The sequence below is a fragment of the Calypte anna genome, chromosome 1 (assembly GCF_003957555.1).
Source record: "Calypte anna isolate BGI_N300 chromosome 1, bCalAnn1_v1.p, whole genome shotgun sequence".
In the NCBI taxonomy this organism is placed as follows: Eukaryota; Metazoa; Chordata; class Aves; order Apodiformes; family Trochilidae; genus Calypte; species Calypte anna.
In genome coordinates this window covers 42,043,136-42,064,851 of record NC_044244.1, presented here as the reverse complement: position 1 = coordinate 42,064,851, position 21,716 = coordinate 42,043,136, and the positions used below count along the sequence as shown (strand labels likewise).

At 36.7% G+C, this 21,716-nt stretch overlaps 1 protein-coding gene across 2 annotated transcripts; it reads right to left on the bottom strand.

Moving 5' to 3' along the window:
- Positions 1–364: 364 nt before the first annotated feature.
- On the bottom strand, positions 365–21,303 carry INTS13 (integrator complex subunit 13). 2 transcript variants are annotated; one of them, XM_030461815.1, is made up of 17 exons: positions 21,123–21,303; positions 19,591–19,822; positions 18,095–18,169; positions 17,119–17,321; positions 16,754–16,834; positions 15,299–15,389; positions 13,624–13,752; positions 11,876–11,960; positions 9,167–9,256; positions 8,102–8,191; positions 6,585–6,763; positions 5,627–5,797; positions 5,077–5,231; positions 3,874–4,104; positions 2,783–2,922; positions 1,894–2,029; positions 365–1,063 (listed from the first exon to the last, which is right to left on the bottom strand). In XM_030461815.1, the coding sequence occupies exons 2-17, from the start codon at positions 19,813–19,815 to the stop codon at positions 1,024–1,026; spliced, it is 2,121 nt and encodes a 706-aa protein (XP_030317675.1). In that variant the 5' UTR covers positions 19,816–19,822; positions 21,123–21,303; the 3' UTR covers positions 365–1,023. The 2 variants fall into 2 exon arrangements, with proteins under 2 accessions (XP_030317675.1, XP_030317682.1); XM_030461822.1 differs by lacking the exon at positions 21,123–21,303 and adding an exon at positions 20,831–21,070 and having other exon boundaries at positions 1,024–1,063.
- Positions 21,304–21,716: the final 413 nt, after the last annotated feature.

The window sequence follows — 21,716 nt, the reverse complement described above, 5'->3', positions numbered from 1 at the left end:
CACAAGCTAGAATACGGCAATGAATACAGATCAGAGAAAGACTGATACACTTGCAGAGCTCAGCTATTCACCTTTGCTTAGCGCCCTACAGTTGATCCATGTGGAAGCCAACCCAACATCTTAGAGGACTGGATTACCCACTGCCATTGTGTGAGTTTTCCTCTTTTGAGAATTTCACTATTTAAAAGAAAGAGAGGCTCTACTCAAAGAAGCTGAAGACAGATCTACTTTCATATTTCACAGCTTACTCACATTCAGAGTAAGTCTCTCCATGATATTCAAAAAGCCTACACCTAAAACCACAAGTGTCTTACAGGGTGTATTTAATGAAAAAAAAAAAGAAAAAAAAAAAAAGAAAAAGTAATGATTAGCAAAAAATTTATTTTATTTTTGCTTACAAAGATTTCATACCAGCAAAACAACATGAAAGGCTTTGCTTTCTAAAGATAATTTCTCACCAGTTTTTAAAAATCCTTAAGCCAAAAATTTTTACCTCTAAAACCACTCACTCCCCACTCCTTAGTTGAAAACCAAGACTGGTATTTTCTCAGGTCAGAGACTAAGTACTCAGTGTGCGGTCTTTTTAATGAGTCCTGAGGAAGTTTCATATAAATAAAAGTATTCATCAACCAAAATTAACAATATTATCTGTTACCAATTAGTTGGTTCGTTGGTTTTTTGTTTTTTTTTTTTTCTTTCAAACAGCCATCACTGTTTTTTAGGTATTAAACATACCTATGGGCAAGGACTTCAAACATTTGATGACTTCTTTTAGTCCATGGCAGCACAGATTTTCTTCATCCTAAAACCATGACTGCAGAATACTTCAAAGAGCAGCTCCTTATTTGTACATCATCCTTTTAATGTGATCTGCAGATTTCATATTCCATAGCAAAAATAATAGAAAAATGTAAAACCCAAAACAGAGCTATACAGCTGTGCTGAAATGGTACCAACATCAATTCCAGCATTAAATATTTTTGCAATTCAGCAAAGTTTTGTCCAAAGAAACAAAATTAATCATCACTGCCGGCCTGCTTTTCCATTTTCTGTTGTTTCCATTCTGAAACACAAGACAGTAACTGGTAAGGCTTGTAACTGGAAATACAATCAGATTAATAAAAACAAACCCCAACACCCAAAAAACCTAGACTTCAATATTTTTTGAGATATTTTTACTTCACTAACCATCCTGTCTCTCCCTGCCCCCAACATGCACAATGGTATCTCCTCTTTAAGTAGTTTCTTTTAGCAGAGATCAGTAGATAGATATGCAAAGGTTTCTGCTGAGAAACTTCATAGCCACAACCACAAAGAACTATCCATCATTAACATCACCAAAAGACAAACGCCCATATTCATGTGACTACAGAGAATCTAATTCTAGAATCTGAGCTTTAGGAGTATGTTTTAAAATCTTCATTTTCACCCTTCTTATACGTATGTATCATTTACTACCTTATTTTAGAGGAGATGGTTTGGCTTTTGAGTATTTTGTGGTAGAACACAGACTACTTTGTCAACTTCATTACAGTATGCCAAAAGATTCAACCACTCTATTATCAATATTTTTATATTAGCTATTCCTCTGGAAGCTAAAGAAAGAAACAGACAAGAAATCACTTAGCTACCATGTAACCCCTGCAGTTTATGAATTTTTTTGCAAGGCCAATCACTAAGGTACAGGGAAGAATGTTTATGAGCATTGTGCCTTGCTCAGGACACACACACAGACACACAACTGAAAAGTGAATACTACCATAGCTCTCCATTGATAAAGGGAAATGAAGGAACGTATTTATACATTTTAATTATCAAGATGAGTCTTTTTAATGTACATGAAGTATTCCTTCATGCTAAGATATCTGTAGTGATATGTTTACTGATACAAACCCATTTTCTTCTTTCAGATGTTGATACAGCTCTGCTTTATTGTTGACAGAGTTCAAGCGACCAATAAATTCCTGGTGTTTCCTAGAGTTGGCAGTATTGATCCTATTGCTCCATAAAGAGAGCAAGGACATTGGCCCTAAAATTGCAAGTAAAAAGAATCCCAGTTAATTTCTAAATACTTAAACACAGACCATGCATTTGCCAAGGAGGGCTGGACCAGATGATCCTTGAGGTCCCTTCCAACCTGGCATTCTATGATGCTATTACTCTATTGTTATAAAGTTTCAGTTGAAATTGCAGACTGTGGTAGCACAGCATATTAAAACCACTAATATTAAACAAGCCTTACAACAGAGGCTGAATATGCTATATCCAAAGTGATCACAGCTGAATAGCTGCTTCATACAAGACTTTTCAAATGCTCAGCCACTGCAACAAATGATAACAGCTCACACCAAGGAAAAGAAGTCAGTGAGAACTGCCCTTTCTTCTAACAATTACACCTAGTCAGCAAGAGACAACAATTTTTAAGACTGGTTCTAAAATAGCATTTCTGACATACTCAACTATAGCTCAACGAGCAGCAGCAGAAATTTGTCCAGCCCCATTGTCAACCCAAGAGCCTATCAGTTAGACCCATACAGTATCTTGGTATCTTTCTTTTTATATAGACTTGTTCAGGTTAACATATTATGTGTGTGTGTATATGTATGTGTATATATATATGTAAAGAATTTATCAACACTGAGTGTTTAATTAAAAAAAATTTCAAATTCTCACTGACTTAGCTTTAACTCAAAGAAGATTCATCTCATTATTTCAGAAAACACAAAACTGATACAACTTCTAATATCACGAGATAAAATCTGTTGCAATTATTCTTCCTCACCTTTTGCCTTTTCAACTGTGGGCATTTCATCCATTGTAATAAGAGGCTTTTTGTTGGGTGGCTCAGGAGAATCAGGGGAATCCTTGATAACTTCAGCTTCTGCTAGTTCTTCTTTTTCTCGATCCAAAAGACCTTTTAACCTTTTTCAGAGGGAAGAAAAACAGTGAAGCAAAATATGCTAGAGCAGCACATGAAGAAAGGCTGAGTGAGTTGGGGTTGATGAGAAGGCTCTGGGAAGACTTTATAGAGGCCTTCCAGTGCCTGAAGGGAGTCTACAAAAAAGCTGGGGAGGGACTTTTAACAAGGGCATGCAGTGACAGGAAAAGGGGTAACAATTTTAAAACTGGAAAAGGGTAGATTTAGATTATATATTAAGAACAAATTCTTCACTCTGAGGGTGGCAAGACACTGGAACAGGTTGCCCAGAAAGGCTGTGGAGGCCTTATTCCTGGAAGTGTTCAAGGCCAGGCTGGATAGGGATTTGAGGAGCCTGCTCTACTGGGAGGTGCCCCTATCCATGGAGGGGGGGGGGGTAAAATAGATGATCTTCAAGGCCCCTCACAGACCCAACCATTCTATAAGTCTATGGATAAAGCCTTAAGTAAAAGGAAGGATTTTGAAGAATAATTTAACTAAGGTAGTTAGCAGTACAGATACTGTAGAGTCAATGAGAAAGCTGAGAATTCTTAATGTTGAAGGATAGACTAAGCAACAGTGTATATACCAAAATAACATGCAATTTCCTATTATCTTTTAATCTGAATTCAGACCTATTCTATGCCAAATCTCTTATCTCAGTCCCTGTTTCTGTTCCACATAAGAAAATAAAATTGTAGAAATGGATTTGATCATACACAGAAAGGTGTGGTCATGTGCTAGCATGCTCAAAGCATATGCAAATACAGGTTACTACCATGAAGGTTCTTGGATTTCTTTAGAGTATCAGTTTGAAACACAGAAAGCAATAGACTGACAGATGCTTACCACATAAGACAAGTTACAAAACCAGCATGAATTGGAGACAGTAGATATATGGACAATCAATCCTGCCATTATTATGCTGTGGTTTTATTTCACTTTAGAAAACTTACCTTTCTGATTCTTGCCATGGCTTATCTGATTCATAGTCTTTGCCCAACTTCTCTGACTTGTCTTCTTTATCTTCTCTTTTTCTACCTCGTTTCTTGCGTTCCTCTTCTTCTGGGGGTTTGCTCCTGCAAGCCATCAAACATTCCAAGACTCGCTGGTGTTTGTCTGAGTTGTTTATGTGTGCTCGTACAAGGGTCTCCAATTCATTCCACATAATCCGGTACTGTTCATCTCTAAGCAAGGGAAGAAAAACAGTATTACATACACTATTGATTAGATCATTAAACAATTGAATAAATAAAGGTTAAGAAACAGACTTTAAGAAACCAGCACCCCCACAGAACAAACAAACAAAACCAACCAACCAAAAAAAAAAAAGTCAAAACAGGTTCTCTGTTCTCTTGCACAGGAGGTTAATCCACCTGGGATTACACCATCCGTGAAATCTGAAACCTCATTCTATGTAACACTTCCCAATTAACATCTGAAGATTTTATACTATGTCCACTGAAATAGAATTCTTCCACAAGATCTCACTGCTAAAAGCCAGTTATAAAACCCTTTCAGGTGCTTGCCAGCTTTGCAATGTCAGGATATGCAAGGGGCCACTTTCGTACTGGCATGCAAATTAATTACTATTTATTATTTGGATTAAAGAAAAATAAATAGAAAGTACCATGCTACTGTAAATAACTTCAAATAACTTCCAGTCATTTGGGTCATCTACTGTGGCTGAATTTCTCTTCAGCCAATTCTTGGATATACAATGCACACATCATAATGACTTAGATACCACGGTATGCTATGCTTGTTTGAAAGGAGTAGCCCATATTTTAAATAACTGCTTTAAAAGGATTTGACTACTCTAATATATCCAGTTTTAAAGTACTGTTAATTTAAAATGCTTGGTTCCACTTTTTTTTATTTTACTCTCTCTGACTTAGCTTGTAGCAATCTCTTACCTTTCTTGGTTACTATCTTTGATTTTGTATTTTTTAACATACTCACAATTTTGGGGTAATATTATGTATTTTTTTCCTAACATATAGCAGTATCAGTACTGTGACAGCTGTGATTTGTATATGTATCTCATTTAATTTACTATGTATTATCTTTGGCCAAATTTTGAAGATTCAGTATGAAAATAATGTTAATGGAAGATTCCTGAAAAAAGTCCAACACCAACAAAGAGACATGCATGTAACCTTTTTGGACCCTTTCCTCTGGTACCAACTGTTGAGATTGGCAGCGGATCATTTTTTCTCTCCATGTCTACCAAATTGTATATTGTTTTTTGACAATTCAGAACATCCTCATCAGTCATTGCTTCTTTTACAATCACACTGGCTAATGGCACTACCTGTAAGACAAAAGAGAAGTCAACAACGAGAAAATCTCTATGTCACAGGACAAAAACAGAAAGAACAAAATCAAAGGCAGTGGAACCATGGAACCACACACAACAGAAACACCCACTCATACCCTCAATTTCATTGGAACTCAAAGTGGGTACAAGCAAATGCATGTTTTATTTACCTGGCAGCACTGTAGCTGTCAGGTTCAAATATTTCACCCTATTTAAATGGCAACTTAATCTATTAACATTAAACACAGAGTACTCCAATGATAATTAAACTCTACATAAATCACTTGCCACAAAATCAGTTTATCACAAAACAGTTAATATTTCATCAAGTGGTAATATGAATCTTAATCTAGAACAAAATAAGAGGTTATTAACTCCAGGCTACTTACAGCTTGCATGTTGAAGATGGTAGTTTGTGAAATAATCATAGGCCAGTAACGAGTATGTTTCTCTAACTGATCTTTTGCACGTTCCAAAGGAATTTCAAGACTTCCATCGATCTTATATCTGGGCTCTAGAAAAGGAGTTAATCGGTTTTCCCTCATAAATTCACCAAAATCCTAATGATAACCAAACAAGATACAATTAGGCATTTCTCTAACACAGTAACTTTCACTGAACGGGCAAAACAGCATGGGTCTTGCTTTTTAGTAATTGTGTACCATCCCCACCACTATACTTGACCCTAACAACCAGAGCCCTGTTTCTAGCTTTCAGATGTACGTTATTCAGGGTGAACACAAAAAGAGCTGTATAAAAATATGGGTTAAAAACTGATGGAAGGTTTTTGATGATGACACTTCCTATATCTGCAACATATTTCAGGTATGGCGAGAGTTTTATTATATTTTTCAGTAACTCACTTCTCCTTGTTTACAAAAGATACAAAGGATGTGTTGAAAAAATTTTAAAAAATCTAAACATGACTGCCAGCTGACTGTCTGCTCCACAGCCAGGGCTCAAAGCCAACCACTTCATCTTTTCTATTCATTGTACAAATCATTCGTGTGAATTTATCTGACAATAAGCAGAATATAGCCCTATGCATACCCAGCCCATAAAAAAAAATCTTGCCAAGAAAAATGTTATTCTAGAATCAGAAGAAACTTTAAATATTCGTTGTGTATAAGGAGACAAGAAAGGATTCTACAACACAGGCATAACAATAAGCAGCTGCACTATTTCATCCTAAATGTCTATCAGTAGTGCAATGAGCAACAGTTTGACCATGCAATCCACATCAGTTCTCCAGAAAATGTACCAGTATTTCCTTCATTGTAGTGCACATCTATTGCACTACATCTCATCACCTGGGATACACAACAACTTCCAAGAAAAGAATCTTACTGTAATCCGGTAGTCAGTGACTCTTCCACCACACCCTTCACTAATTGATGGAGGATCTTCAAGAATTGATCGTGAGCTGCTTAATACATGCAGAAAAATTTCTCCTCCGTGGCTGCTGAGCATATGACTTATTACTTTAGAACCAGACTTGCGGGGCTGTTCCAACAAAACAGAACGACCTGTTGAAAATGAGATGGGTTTCATTAGTTACTGTTACTGGTTACTAGCTGAACAACAAACAGCTCTCTCCCTTAACTATTCACTCCATGTTATTACACAGAAATTTTACACAGAAATTTCAAAAAGCCTTTTCTCCTAAACCAACCAATCACTTTCTCTGTAGGACATTTTTTTTAGTAAAAATACATATTTCTAAGACACTAAAATGGCATACTAAATAAGGGCAGTTTGTTTTAATTACAACAGGTTATGTTGTATACTAAGCTTGCTTGGCCTACTGCAGAAACTCTCTCATTACAAGCAACTTCTACAAAGTAACAAAACCTTCTTGAGTATAAAACCATCCATACTATTTGTTAATGATTAAAATGGATACAAGTTTTCTGACAAATAAAACTGCTTTTGTCTTATTTCCAACTAAATACACCGCACACAAAAGGGTGCATTCTCTAAATATGTTTGCTATAAGGAAGCAAAATAGAAGATCAGAAGGGAGTGGTTTTCTGAAATATGCTATTAATTTCAGTTTAACATTTTGTTATTAAACAAAGTACTTTTTTTCATACAGTTTAGAGAAAAATACAGAAAACTAATTTGTTCAAAAGACAATGTACATCTATTTAGACAATCAAATGACATAACTGAAGAAAACATCCCATTAAATGACTGTTTGTAAGGCAGCTTTCTAAACTGTAAAAAAACTCACATGTAATTAACATTGACTGCAAAGCACTTGTTTGACTTTGGCTTACCTCTTAACATGCATTTAAATGGCAACCTCTTACAGAAAGATTACCCATGGAAATGGGCAAGATATGGCAGATAAGCAAAAGGTAACTAAACCTAACCTACTTTTTTGACTGACAGTAGTACACGTAGGCATGACTACTTCAGCTGACCAATATACTAAGGTGCTTGTAACTCTGTTAAGATCTTTCTGTGTCTGCCCACCATCTGCTAAAAATCAGGCAGCTGCAAGTTACTAGTATTTTGAAACAGCCAAATGAAGCACTGTGATCACATGCAGTATGACATACTGTAAGCAGTGCTTCATACTAAAATAGGATAAGTAAAAAGCATTCTAACATTTGGATTTCAGAGAAAACTACCAGAATTAAATACTTCCTTTATTCTATCTTTCCTGCCACCAAATTTTAAAAAATGTTCCATTCACCTTTTAATAAATTTAACAACTTGTTTATACATGTTAAAATAAATTTAACATTTTTGCAGCACACAGACACTTACTGCCATACAAACAAAAATGTGCTAAATGCTCTATTCACAATGTTAACAATTAAAAAATTAAGTAAAATTAGCCAAGTACACAAATTTACCATTAAGGAGAAAGTTAGTAAGGCATGAAGAAGGTCTGCTATTTACATCTACTGGTGAAATTCTGTATGCTCCAGTGCAATAGTGTAATTCTGAAAAATAAATGGTAGAAAAGTTGAGCGTAGTTCAGTTCCACACATAGAAAAAACATCACACAAAATAAAAAGAAGGGGAGGAGACTATTTCACCAGGATCATAACTAAAAAGTCTAGCTGCCTCTCCAGCTACAAGTTCACTGCTTTCACCATCTCCTCTCAATTTTCCAGTGCCCTCAACTCCCAAGAACCTAATATATTCCCAAACCCTGTTCCCAGCAGGATGTGCAGTTCTCATCTCCTGAATTCTTTCACTGCAGAGTCAACGTCCTCTTATTTCTCTTATCTATACTTTTGGCCTACTGGCTCAAAGACTAAATATATCTTGCTATTAGTCTAGAGGGTGAATGAGCTGAATGGCCAGTTGATTCTTAAGTTACCCCAAATCTTCCCAGACTTTCTCTCCACTGATCTGATTTGGGTAGAGATCTCTGCCTTACTTGGAGCTGGAAGTTAATACAGAGGAACTAGTCAATCAATAGCATTATTGCACACATTTAATTCCTTATAAAGTTTTTACTTAGCATTTAAAGATTGTACTTTGATTTTCTCCCCACTGCAAAAAACAAAAATTAAACGAAAAAATATGTAATGTATCAAGCCTGCTACGTTAAAAAAACACCACTGGAGAAATGACAAGGTATACTTTGTCCTGCCAGAGAGGCAAATAATTACTGAACACTGTAGCCACAGGACAACTTCGTGATACTTCCAAGGAGGTTGAAAAAAAGCCACCAAGAAGAACATTAATATCCTTCTCACCTTCTACACACACTACTGATAAGCCAAGATCAGAAGAGCATCTCATGACCATTAGGTAAAGTAGGGTGCAGTCAGCAGTGAGGATTAAAAAGCAAAGGGTAAAGTCAACATTAACTAGAAGTGAATTACCTCCTTGTTTAGATTCTTCCCAGGTCAGAGGGATTCAACACAAGTTAGAATACCAGTTCTGTAAGATACTATGTTACTTACCCACACTATTTGTTCGAGGAGTACACCATTTTAAAGTTACAGTTTCTTTGAACGTGCCTTCTCTGCTATTGCCACCTACATGGTTATCACCTGCAATATGATGTCAAAAAGCATGTCACAGCATGATCAGACATATTTTCTCTATTAGACAGCAAAAAACTCTCAACTTCTAAGGTACAAAATATAAAATTTGTATAAGTATATACAAAATGTAATGCAATTTTAAAAAGTTAGATACCTAACCCAAGTTATTATTAATAACCCAGGTTATTAATAACCTAAAGTTATTATTAATAACCTAAAGTTAAAAAATAACCTAAAATCAGCAGCTACTGCACATATTTCAAAAACCAATACAGCAAACAAAATACTGCTGCTCCAAATTATGTTCCATAGGTTTGATACATTTGAAAATTACACGTATCTTGTTTTATCTATGTACTTTTTTTAAATGTGTAGGAATTTAAGACAAACTATTTTTCAATTTTCCATGCAGAGATTAGAATGTTTTAAGAATGTTAAAGATGTAATTTCTTGCCGGTATTGTATCCCAAAGTCAAAACAAATAAATCTAAAGGCATATTTCAGAAGTTGGGCTTTTGGGGAAAAGTAGTATTTGGTCTTATCATTTAGTATCTTTGCTATGATTCAATTTAAGCATCTCTCAACATGTTTCATGGGCCATAGATTTTGTACCACTAAAATGATTTCAAACTTCTCACTGATAAACAGTATGACCAAAACCAACTGAAACCATTAAAACAGGCATTATCAATACTCCTTAATACATTAAACTATGTTTCTACTAGTGAGTTTTGTGATTCTTCATGATCATTGACTCATTTAACTGAATTTTGCATGAAGTTTTGGAATTACAGTAGCATAGTCACTAATATGCTCAAATCCACAATAAGTGAGAGGAATTAGACACATATACCAACATGCAAGATTATATGTAAGTATGTCAGGGGTTATTTTAATTTTCCATATAAGTTTTCTTTTATTTCTTATCAAAGGTATTTATTCACAAAAGATTTGTTTGATTTGTTTATTAATCATGCAGGTAACTTGCAGAAGGTGATTTTTCTCAGATAAAATATCTGGAGTCATTTTAGAAAGTCTCTCTCAGAATACCTAAAGGCCTAACACATTTACAAATTCTCTAGCAACATTTAACAGAAACAGAATCAATTTCACTGAATTCTTGCTTTCCTAGTATCAGAGCTATTACAGCTGAAAAAATTTACTTAGAAACAAATAAGAAAATTTACAGGATTCAAGAACACACCTTTTCCTCTCAAAGTTCTGATGGAAAAAATTTGAAGAGACATTGCAGCTGGAGTTTGCTTTTGGCTTTTCCTGGCAGAGTTTTTTTTCTCAACCCAACAGGTACTACAAAACTAATTTCTGAGCCATGACAATAAAGCTTTACAATTATTTAGTTCAGGTGACTAAATTCATTACTCTAACATGCCATTCTTTCTCCTCAAGCTTTAATCACACACTCTGCTAAAATAAGGAGCACAGCACTTATAGATGGTAATGAGGAGTTACCTCTTGGTCGTCAAACTAATGGTAACAAGAGAAATAAAAGCACAGACTCTAAATGGGCTATGTATGGACCACATGATTTCAAGCTTCAGAAAATATCCACTCTTTGCTAAATAACTGACATAAATGACTCATCTGTTAAATTCTTCACTTCTTAGAAGTTGAACCACCAGCAACTTTCTAGCATGCTTTGCAACTATATAAAATAATTTCCAACACTATAACAAGTATCTACAGCCTGTATCTACAAACATTTATTCTATACAAATAGTACAAACTTAGATTTAGAAGTACTGAATTGTGTTACAGAAACTATCAATGCAGCAAGAGAAAACAAAACTTTTAAAAGAAAAACTTTAAAAGCTTCAGATGAGACTCCAGTACTGAAAAGGCATATAATCTAAGTATTCCACAGCACAGTGGCACAGAGGCTGAGGGATTTTGCACTGCTCGCCTTTGCTCTTATTTCTGGTAAACCAGAATTTTTTAGCCTGACTTGCTGACAAACTTTTACATCCAACACTGTTTCATGAACAATAGTTCTGCATAATGCTTACTGATGTGTTTTTCTAACACAGTTAAGTTAAGCAGCATTATTAAAAATTCACCTCAGAGAAATACTGAGTAATAATTCTAATCTATAAAAAGGATAATAGGTATGTCAAATACAAGAAAGCTCAAAAGCCAAATAAATACTGTCTTTTCCAAAGCAATAAGTAGGTCCATGGGATGCAAGAAATGTCAATTATTATTACTTAACAGACTAAAAGCTCAACTGTGCAAGGAATAATTTCCCACAAATACTCACAAGAGGTACTTCCTTTTGTAAAATCACTGCACATCTGGTCACTCATGTACTTTATATCAGTAAGGACTTGACATGCTCCCCCAACCTCACACAAATATCCTACATGTATCTGAAATCTTGTCTGATGAATTTGATCTGTTTTTTTCCATCATTATATTATTTCTGTGTTAATATGTGCCAGTAATGAGTAAAACTCCAATGCCAACATTATAAATCAAGTTCTTATAAGAAGTAACTGAAAATATGCTAGCCTTGCCTGAAATTTGCATCTTGAATCTCACAATCTTCCTTTGTGAATACTTCCAAGCAGACTGAGCAAAAGCTACTTTTAGGGGACTATTTCTACTTACCACTTTTCAAAAAGTCAACGTGTGCCTCTTTGTGGTGAAGAAGCTCCACATCATAGTTGGCTGATGTGTTAGCATGTTGTTCTTCCTTTAAAAAAAGAAAAGCAGAAAGATTTTTTTTTACTGTAAGGTGACTTTTTTTTTTTAATAAATGAATGATTCTACATTTACCTTTCACTCCAGAAGAAAACAACAAGTCTCCAAATGCATGAGACAACAACAGGACTGCAATGTTAAGGAAATTGTTTTCTCTCTGCCCTGTTTAAAGATGCAGACACCTGCTTTTCCTCCTTTTCCTTTTATGAAACCACATGGTCTCTTCTTTATGCATGTCATGACAGTGCGATAGTGGAAACACAAGTAAAAAATAGACTTAACTACTTTTGTTTAAAATAGTGAAGTTAAGGAAGGCTTATAACATATTAAATACCACCAGTAGTCACAACTTACTGAGCAGCAAATGGTCACTGCAGAACAGAGATGGCAATTACTTCACAGAACTAAAAATCTCAAGTAATCCAAACAAAAAAACCCCCACTCTTAAAACATACAAGAATTTTCTTGCACTTGATATGTAAAAGTGTCCTTGCAGCTGCAAGTTTATAACTAAAGAATCATGAAGAGGATGCTGCATCTTTAAGCAGTTGCAGAGGACTAGCAAAAACAGAACAGTAATCTTAAACTTATTCCAAGTAAAAAAAAAACTAACTAAAAAAAAAAAAAAGTAAAACCACAGAGTGCCCAACATAGTCTATTACTGTAAGGACAAAGGCAGAGGGGAGAGGCATACCAGCAGCACACAGGTCAGAAGGTTACAGATAAGGTATTTGCAAACTTCAGTCCCATTTATGCCATGACCCATGTCAAAGTTTCACTAAAGCTGTGAAAATAATTTTTCATTTCATGTTTTAACTTACAAAATCCCTACAATATTGCTAGTTTTCTAAGATGCAAATAATGATTGGCAGTATTAGATCTCGATTTTTTCAGATCAGAAAAGTTTCTGCTCTGCCCTGCCCTTTTTCATTTGAATACAGACACTTGTTTCAATTGTCTCTTGCTGCCTGATCAGAAAATTACTGTAAACTTACAACTTGAAATCCTTAGTTGCACTGATATTCATCTAGGTAGCAATTTAGAAATATATATTAAAAACCAGGGACATAGACAACTTTGAACAGACTGTATTTAATATCTTTCTTAACTAGATATATCCCTTGTCCTCCTGTTTCTGTCTCTGGAAAACCTACTTCAAACTGGAAAACCTACTGGGAAACTGTTAGTCAAAAATCAGCTATTAGTTACAAACACCTTTATGTTGGGTGGGCATGATGAAACAGAGGAAAAAGAGACTCACTATGCCACTATAATGCACAAGGGTCAAGAATATCTAACACAACTAGAAAAAGACAAAAGAATCACAGACAAAGTAATCTGAGGTAAAGATTGTATTTATATAAAATAATACAAAGAAAATTGAAATAACATTTGTATTGCTACATCACAATTGAGATTCGGCAATACAACATTTTGTTCTGTGATCCTTCTTTATTTTTTCCCCTTTATTTTTACTAACCTGGTCACAGACATTGAATGTGGGCTAATAAAAAAAGAAAAAAAAAAACAAAACATAAAATATGATATGGAGAGAAAAAACATGTAAAAATTCAATTAAAATAAACATTAAGAGTTTTCAAACAAATTTAGAAGTGATGCAGATAGTTATCACAAAGCTATAGACACAGCATTACCTTCATAGGAATGTTAGTTATGGTGGTTGAAGCCAGGTCAAAGTGTTGTTGTACTAAAACATTCAGTTTTGTAGCCAGATGCCGTCCAGCACGAACACTGTGCACTTCACTGGTTAAAACAGGTGAAAGCTAAAATAAATTGACAGAGTAAAATACAGTGACAGATTAGGACCTAGGATCATGTAACAATAATCATATGAAATTCTAAAATAAGCACGTTTATACTCCTGAATTGGACTGGAGGAAAACAAACTACCACTCGAAAAAACCCACACCACAGAAAACTTAAAGAAGCAGAAAAATTCTTAATTGTTCAGAATTTCATAGGTTATGTCAGTTATTAGGGTTGCAGTTGCTACAAATTGAAAAAAAATTAAGTCTGATTAAGACTTGAACCCTCGTTAACAGGAAGAACTGGTATCAGGGAAAGTTATAGCAGCTTTGAGCCTAGTCTTCCACTCTTTGTTAAAAGGAACGAAGTAATTTTTATTTGGCTACCTGTAAGTGCTATCTATACATAAGGACTTGGTTTCATGCTTTTAGGAAAAAAAAACTGTGATAAAGATGACTCTTACAGAGAAAAGTAATAGCCAACTTATACTCTTCAGTTCACATTTTCTGTTTTGCAACTACAAATCTCAGCTATTATAGTCCTTTTCAGATATGAAATAATATGCAGGACTAGATGCTTTTCATGTGAAGAATATGAATTCTTTCTTATGGTCTTTTTCTTTCATGAAGCACATAAAAATACTGAGCAGTACAGACTGATGAAGAGCAGAATATATTGCAGAATATTTTGCATGTACTTGGTTTCATACAACTATCACTAAGCACTGAAGTCCAGAGCTCACACGTTTCACTGAACAACTAAGAAATTGAGAGATTATACATAGAATAATCTCTTACAAGCAACACTGCACCTTTTCATTAAATAATCCTTAGAAGTATATGTAGGGTACCCAAAGTCAGACATATTCTACAGATGTGTTTGGTACTGCCCTTTCATTTTGAAGCAGATAAGCTTTTAATTGATTTTCATTAAAAACACATCATGCTTGCTAACACTGGAACAGAACTTTGACAAAAGCTCTTTTTGGTTTCATGAGGATACAATTCAACCAAAAAGCTGAAAATGCCAGCACGTTAGTATGGATAACATGGACCACACAGTGCTGAACAAATACAACAGGTATTTGGGAAAACAGGACTTGCTAATGTAGCAGCACATGCTTGAAGAGCAGTAAAGCTACTCAACTAACCTATTCAACACACAAAGTAACTGATGGCTTTCCATTAGGTCCCTTTTCATGTGTTTCCCTCTCAAAAAAACTATCAAACTCAAGACTGTAATTTTATTTCATTAATGGGCTTACTTCACAAAAAAATAAAAATATCTATCATGAGTTATCTCTACAAGAAATTTAAGTAATAAAATGAAAAAAAGGATACCATGTATTAATGGATGTTACAGAACAAGAAAAGAAAGCGTGCACTTTGGATGGCAGTATGTAGGCTGTCACATTTTCAAAGAATTAGTGCCTGTTCTGTTTCCCACAGCTTACCAGAGGCCCAGGTTCAAAACATTATTACTGAATACTTAAATTTGCCCTCTGTTTTAAGTCTGACACAGTTCCTAACCTTTGGATAAATTTTCTAATTTTAAGTTCCTTACCTCTTTTTTAGGACGATCTGAAACAAGGCTGTCTTCACCAACTGGGTAAGTATGGATTAAGACCAACTCACATTTCTGAATCTGCATTAGACTTAAAAATAAAAACATTCTATTCAGCCTACAGTGTGGCAGAGTATCTCTGATAAATTACACCAATTCTCCCAAGATTAATCAGATTTCCAGAACACAACCACAACATACTGTTTCTGAAAGCATTCTGTAGCAACCAGGGTACACTAATGATTTGCAAAAACACATACTTATAAATAAATTATCATAATAAAAAAGGCATAACACTTCTATATGCTATCTACCTATGCTATAGCACTGTGTTTATTCTTGGACATACCAGTGCAATACACCCTTAACTGGTGTAATCTCTTCAGCTTTATTCAACCGAAAATTGAAACTACAGAGGATTTGTGTCTAGAGCTGTGTGAGCAGGTGTTAATAAGGGGGATTCCAGCAAACATGAAAACAACCCAAATAATGTGCTCATCTTGTAACGTGGGTGGAAATTTGGAGAAGCCAAGACACTGTTCCACTTTTCTGTCTTTACAGTGGTCTTAGGAGCAAATTCCCTTAGGGCACTATCCTTTATACATACATGAAACTGCAACTGCAGGAAGTAAATATAGGAGACTCCTTGTTCTGCTATAGAAGTGCCTAAGAACAGTATCTCAACCTACGATACATTTTACAAGGCAAATACACAGCCCCTGGGCCAAACAGGTCACTGTTTAATTAGACAAAATATATGGTAGAAAAATTACTCCTCCAAGGAAATGTGATCTGTATTTCAAGAGCTTCCTTTATCTAAAGGGATGTGCCAGGCAGGGCAATAATTAAAAACTAGTTTCCAGGAGTTAGCTATTTCAGTCAAAAAAAGACTGATGTAAAATGGATGCAGTGGTATCAAGAAAAAAAATCTATCAGATGCAACAGTACATGAACAAGGCACGGCTGTGTGACTCATTTTGGAACAAGATGTAGAAGATGACCTAAACAGAAAGAATGTCCTATGAGGATAAGAAGTTATACTGAAAAGCTCATGATCATACACCAAATCCAAATCAACAATATCATGATTTAACTCACAGGCATTCATTCAAAACGTTCAGAGTAAGTTTTCAGCAACAAAAAAACATTAATTTCAAACATTCATCTCTATGAACAGGACTCACAATTTACTTCACATCCCTTAGGCATTTGCTCAGAGTATACAGAAAATTTACCAGACAAAAGTTCTTGAGACATCTATTAGTGTCTTAAAGACACTTTGAACAGGTGGCGTGTTCAGCAACTATGCTGTGTAAATTAGTTACAAGCACTTTAATTCCATTCATCACCGATACGTCAGGCAATCCATGCTCTTTATCCATTATCCACCACATTTTACTTCAGTCCTGATTTTACCATAGATGTTACCACTGTATCTGTAAAAAGTATACTCACTGATCTGAATTAGCTGCAAGCTTGTTATGTTCATGAATGGTTTCCTGAACACAATCCTCAAGCATCCGAACATGACTGTCACTAGAAAGAAATTTAATTTACTTTTTTATGCAGGATAATCAATCCTCCTGTTCAAAATAACATGCAATTAAATACCCCCTATTTCAAGCAGGAAATTTTGGTTTGTTTCTGTAACAGACCTCCAAAGCCAAAACCTTTAATAAGGCAAAAAGTGATCTAATAAAGAACATAAAAATGAAAAAAGCTATCTACTTGGGGCACTAATTCCTGACAATCAATGAGACACTTCTAGAAATGTAAGAATTTTTTTTTTCTTTAATGGTAGAAGCCATTCTCATACATACCTTTTTGCATTAGTAATACAGATTATTCTTCCTCTGTTTCCAACACGTTCTGCATTCTCCATGAGCATGGTTCGAGCCTCATGCTGGTATTCTGTTATTTTGCAGAGTGCTTCAACTGCTGCAACCAGACCGTGCAGTATGCTGCAGCACTCTGGATCTGCCCGAGGATTAGGTGGCCCAACAGCTGCTAATGCTGCCATCAACTAGTTAGAAAGAAATAAAGAAATTATTACTGAAATTTACTTTCCAGACAATTGTTAAAATGATCAGTTAAGAGAAAAGTCATCGGTATAACTCAATTTATATGCAAATTAATATTCTTGAGAGAAAACAGAACAGTTAATGACCACTCTATGTCCTCAGCCTTCTGGAAAACATTTGGCCCTAAATTATTTTTGCAATTCATTTATTAATTGTTACCAAGACTTGAGAATATACTATTGTCATTTGCTGCAGAAAAATACCTGTCTATAATAACAAGCCATATAAAATACCTGGAAGACATATAATTATTATCAGTTGCCATCTGCTTTTCTTTTCTGAGAATGCAGAAATTCAATTCCCACCCAAAGAAAATTTCTCAGAGGAGAGTCCATTCAGTATGAAACAATATGAGAGTGAAGAAAATAATTTTTTCTCCAGTTAATTTACCTATCATGTAAATGTAAAAAACATCAACAAATTAAAAACTCAAGAAGTATCACCACAAGAAATATATAGGTAATTTCTTCACAACATTAATTTTGCTACAAAACTATACAGAAAGCTACTTGATTCTTTTTCAGTTATGCAAAGCTGCCTACAGAACAGTCAAGCCTCACAGGCTACTTAAAATCCTGTTACACAATAATTTCAGACCAGACCCACCAACTTTTTAACTAGCCAAAGTCATTTCATGACGGACATAGTAAGAACCTTCTATTTATTCTGCCATTAAGCTAGACTTATAATATGAAAGAACGTTTACAGAGCATACCTCCTGCAAGTTCTGATCTTCTTGAGTCCAAGAATTCAAGACATGAGCTCCAGAATCACTCACAATGAAATTCACCTAGAAGGATCAAAAAAGTACATAAAGATAACAGTCAGTCTTACAGATAACAGCTACTATGGCTAATTCCTCAAGTTCAAACAAACACGAATTACACATCTTTCTTTTGACACCGGAAATAGGTGCAATGACAAGACAAACTAAAAGTAAAACAACAGAAACACAAGAATAGCATCCACTCCTGCTATATTCAGTTACCCCTTTATTACCCAGTTACTCTTATCGTGATTAATAACTTCTGACTCTAAATTTTTAAGCCACTAAATGATCTCTCCACTGAATTAGCTTTGCAAGATATTACGAAGCATTTTAATAATTAGATTTTTTTTTTCAGTAAAATAGCTACAAAATAAACTATAATACTACAATATTGCACATTATTCTTCAAAGACCATCACAGTGAATTGCAGGCATAAACATCTAGCAAGATTTAATAAGCATCACATAGCAAAATATGTTCTGAAGTTGTCAGAGTCAAGAGGAAGCACACCTTCCATTACAAATTCAGTTTCTCATACCACACAAACTCCAGTTCAGCCAAGTGATTCAAATTCTTTAAGCATACACTTGATACAAATACATAATGGGACTTGGCTGTTTATTAAATGTTCCAAACTAGAGTTTAAATTAAACATTTGCTGTATGAGAACCAGGACACGTAATCCATCAAGGCAGTGAGGCTGACCTGCATCAAATTACTGAACCTCGAGCAGTATTTGTGAGTGCCTGGCCCCTGGCTCAGCTGCTCCCTGACACAGCCAGTATCCCATCATCACTGCTTTGCACCCCTATCACTGTCAAAAGCTTATTTAACTTCCATGTTTTTTTAAGTGTAACTAACCATTAGGACACTGCACAATAGCTTACTCAATTAATGAGAAAATATCTGAAAACACAGGGATTAGGTACCTTTATTTATGATATCATTACAGAACCCACAAGGCATTTATTTAAGAACAGCTACATGCCAGGAAGATCTCCCACTTTTTCAGACTGGTGGCTTCAGGGAGATCCTACCTCTTCCCAAAGCCCAGCATTGCTTCAAAGTTGTCACTACAGACCTGAAACAGTGCTGCCAAGTGTGTTTTGACAGAAAATTCAATTTGAAGAAATACGTTACTCGACCTTTTGTAAACTTATAGCTTGGCAGAATGCAACAATAAATCTGTAAGTACCTAAAAACACCTCTCCATATTTGGCACTGAGTTATAAAGTGACATTAAGGACAATGGAAGGTCCCAAAAGTAAATGGAACGGGATTCATATACTACTGAAACCAACTAAAAAAGCAGCAGAACTAATAAAATTCAATATACTAAATCAAATTTGCTAATCAACGGATAATTATATTAAAAGACAATGGGAAAACATCCCTTATACTACCTGAAGTATTCATACGCAGTCAGTCTAGAAGAACTTACCAGTTTCTTGAAAGGAAAAATATCATACATTATTCTACAGTACTCCATGGATGATTCCACTGAACAGGTCCACAGTGATTTTGATATAGGTGCTAAAGGGATAATTCCTTGGGTCCGATTCTTTACTAACATATCGAATTCAACATGTTGTCTGCAGGATTCTGCCATATATGGGCAGTGATCCACAACAAAAACAGTTTTATGAGACTCAGAAAAGATTTTCATTTTCTTCCTAAAAGAAACAATATTATAATCAGAAAGAAACCGTACAAAGCAAGAAAACAACAAGATTACTGTACAATTTACATAGTATAAAATTATCTTACTACAATGTGCAAGTTTTAAAGAGGTTAGTTACCCTCTTACAGTATTTAGATTACACACTGCATACATTAGCTCCTACAATACAGCTGTAAAAGGCTACAAAAACCTCCCATCTTAGGAATCTATATACAGGGAGACAAATATGTTCTTGAGCTTTTACTAGACCACTTATTTAGCCTATCACACTTCTAATCAGAAGAAACTATTTTTTCTCAGGAAGAAAAAAAATCTAGAAGATGTGGATGCACACTCCTGTAAAGGGAAGAATGCTGTACACGCAAAAAATTAGTTATGATTGGAGTACTCAGATCCTGAAATAGTATAAACAGACTTAAGTGGATTTTCAGCCTCTACTTTGTTAGATACATCTTTAGTTTTAATTTAATATTTGCAGCTATACTTTGTTCTCTCACCAATAGAAATACCAAGTCTGAAATAATAATGTAAATGTTCCTTACACAGCAAGACTCATATAACCACCCCTTTACTCTTTTTTAACTATGAAATCTGAGAACTCCTCAATGAACTGCGGTGCCCTTTCCTGTTTCACATCGACAGACACCCATAGCATCACTGAAATAAATACTTTGAAGCAGCCATAAGGTCAGGTCCTTGTGTTAGGGTGGAAATCATAACTTGAAGACCCAAGCTACATATAAATATAGATTTCTATACTAGTGCTTCTAAAAGTACTAACCTTAGATTAAAAACACCCCTGGTGTCAAACTTACTCAACTTCTGGATGTTTCCATAACGTCTCTAATATAAAAATCTATTTCATCCACGCAAAAGCTGCTGATCAACAGATCACCACCACCCCCAAAAAAACAAACAAAAAAGAGACACTCGAAGATATTAACAAAAAACAAACAAAAAAAACCCAGCCAACCGAAAATTTAAAATAAAGCCGATTTACGCAAATCATCCGTCGAGCAGCACCTCGCTGGGGGTGGGGGCACGTTCAGGGCTGCCGGGACACGCCACACTCCCTTGCCGTGAACCCCGGCCAGGATCCTGCCTCCTATCTCCAGCCGGGCGGAGGCTGAGGGGCCGGGGAAGCCGCGCTGGCTGCCGGAGGACAGGCAGGCAGGGCAGAGGGGCGCATGGCCGCAGCCGACCGGCAGCACGGGTCCGAAGCTGCCGAGATGGGTCCTCCCCGCCCGGTAGGCCGGGGGAAGAGGAGAGATGGCAAGGGAAGCGCCTCTCACCTGGGCCGGCTCCTCCTCTGCTGCAGAAGGCCCGGTCCTGCTCCGCGCCGCGCCCGGGCCCGTCCGCGGGCTCGCTCGGAGGAAGAGGGATGAGGCCCACGGGACGACCTAGAGAGGGTCGGGCGCGGGCGCCTTCGGCCAGGAGACCTCCATGCCCCTCCGCCCGCTTCCTCCGCCGCCGGCTCCGCGGCGAGCGCGGGGCCCAGCTCCTGCCTCCGCGCCCGGCGCCCGCGGGGGTGGGAGAAGCGGCCGAAGCCCCCCCCGCTCCGCCCACCCCTGAGGCCGCGAGACCCCCGCGCGGCCACTTACGCCGCTGGCGCAACGGCTCCCCCAGCGCTGGCGGGGGGAGCGCCTCTCCCCTCCTCCTCCTCCTCCTCCTCCTTCTCCTTCCTCCCTCCCCGAACACCTCCCCACCGGTGGCGGTAGCGGCAGCAACAGCAGCAGCGCCAGCCACCCGGGCCCCGGCGGCCAGCCGGGATCACTCGCCCTCCATGTCCACCCTGCCCTCCCGCTCTGCCCTCCGCCTGGGCGCGGGCCGCCCCGCCCTGCCGAGAGACGCTACCCCCGCACAGCGCGGAGGAGGAGGAGGAGCCC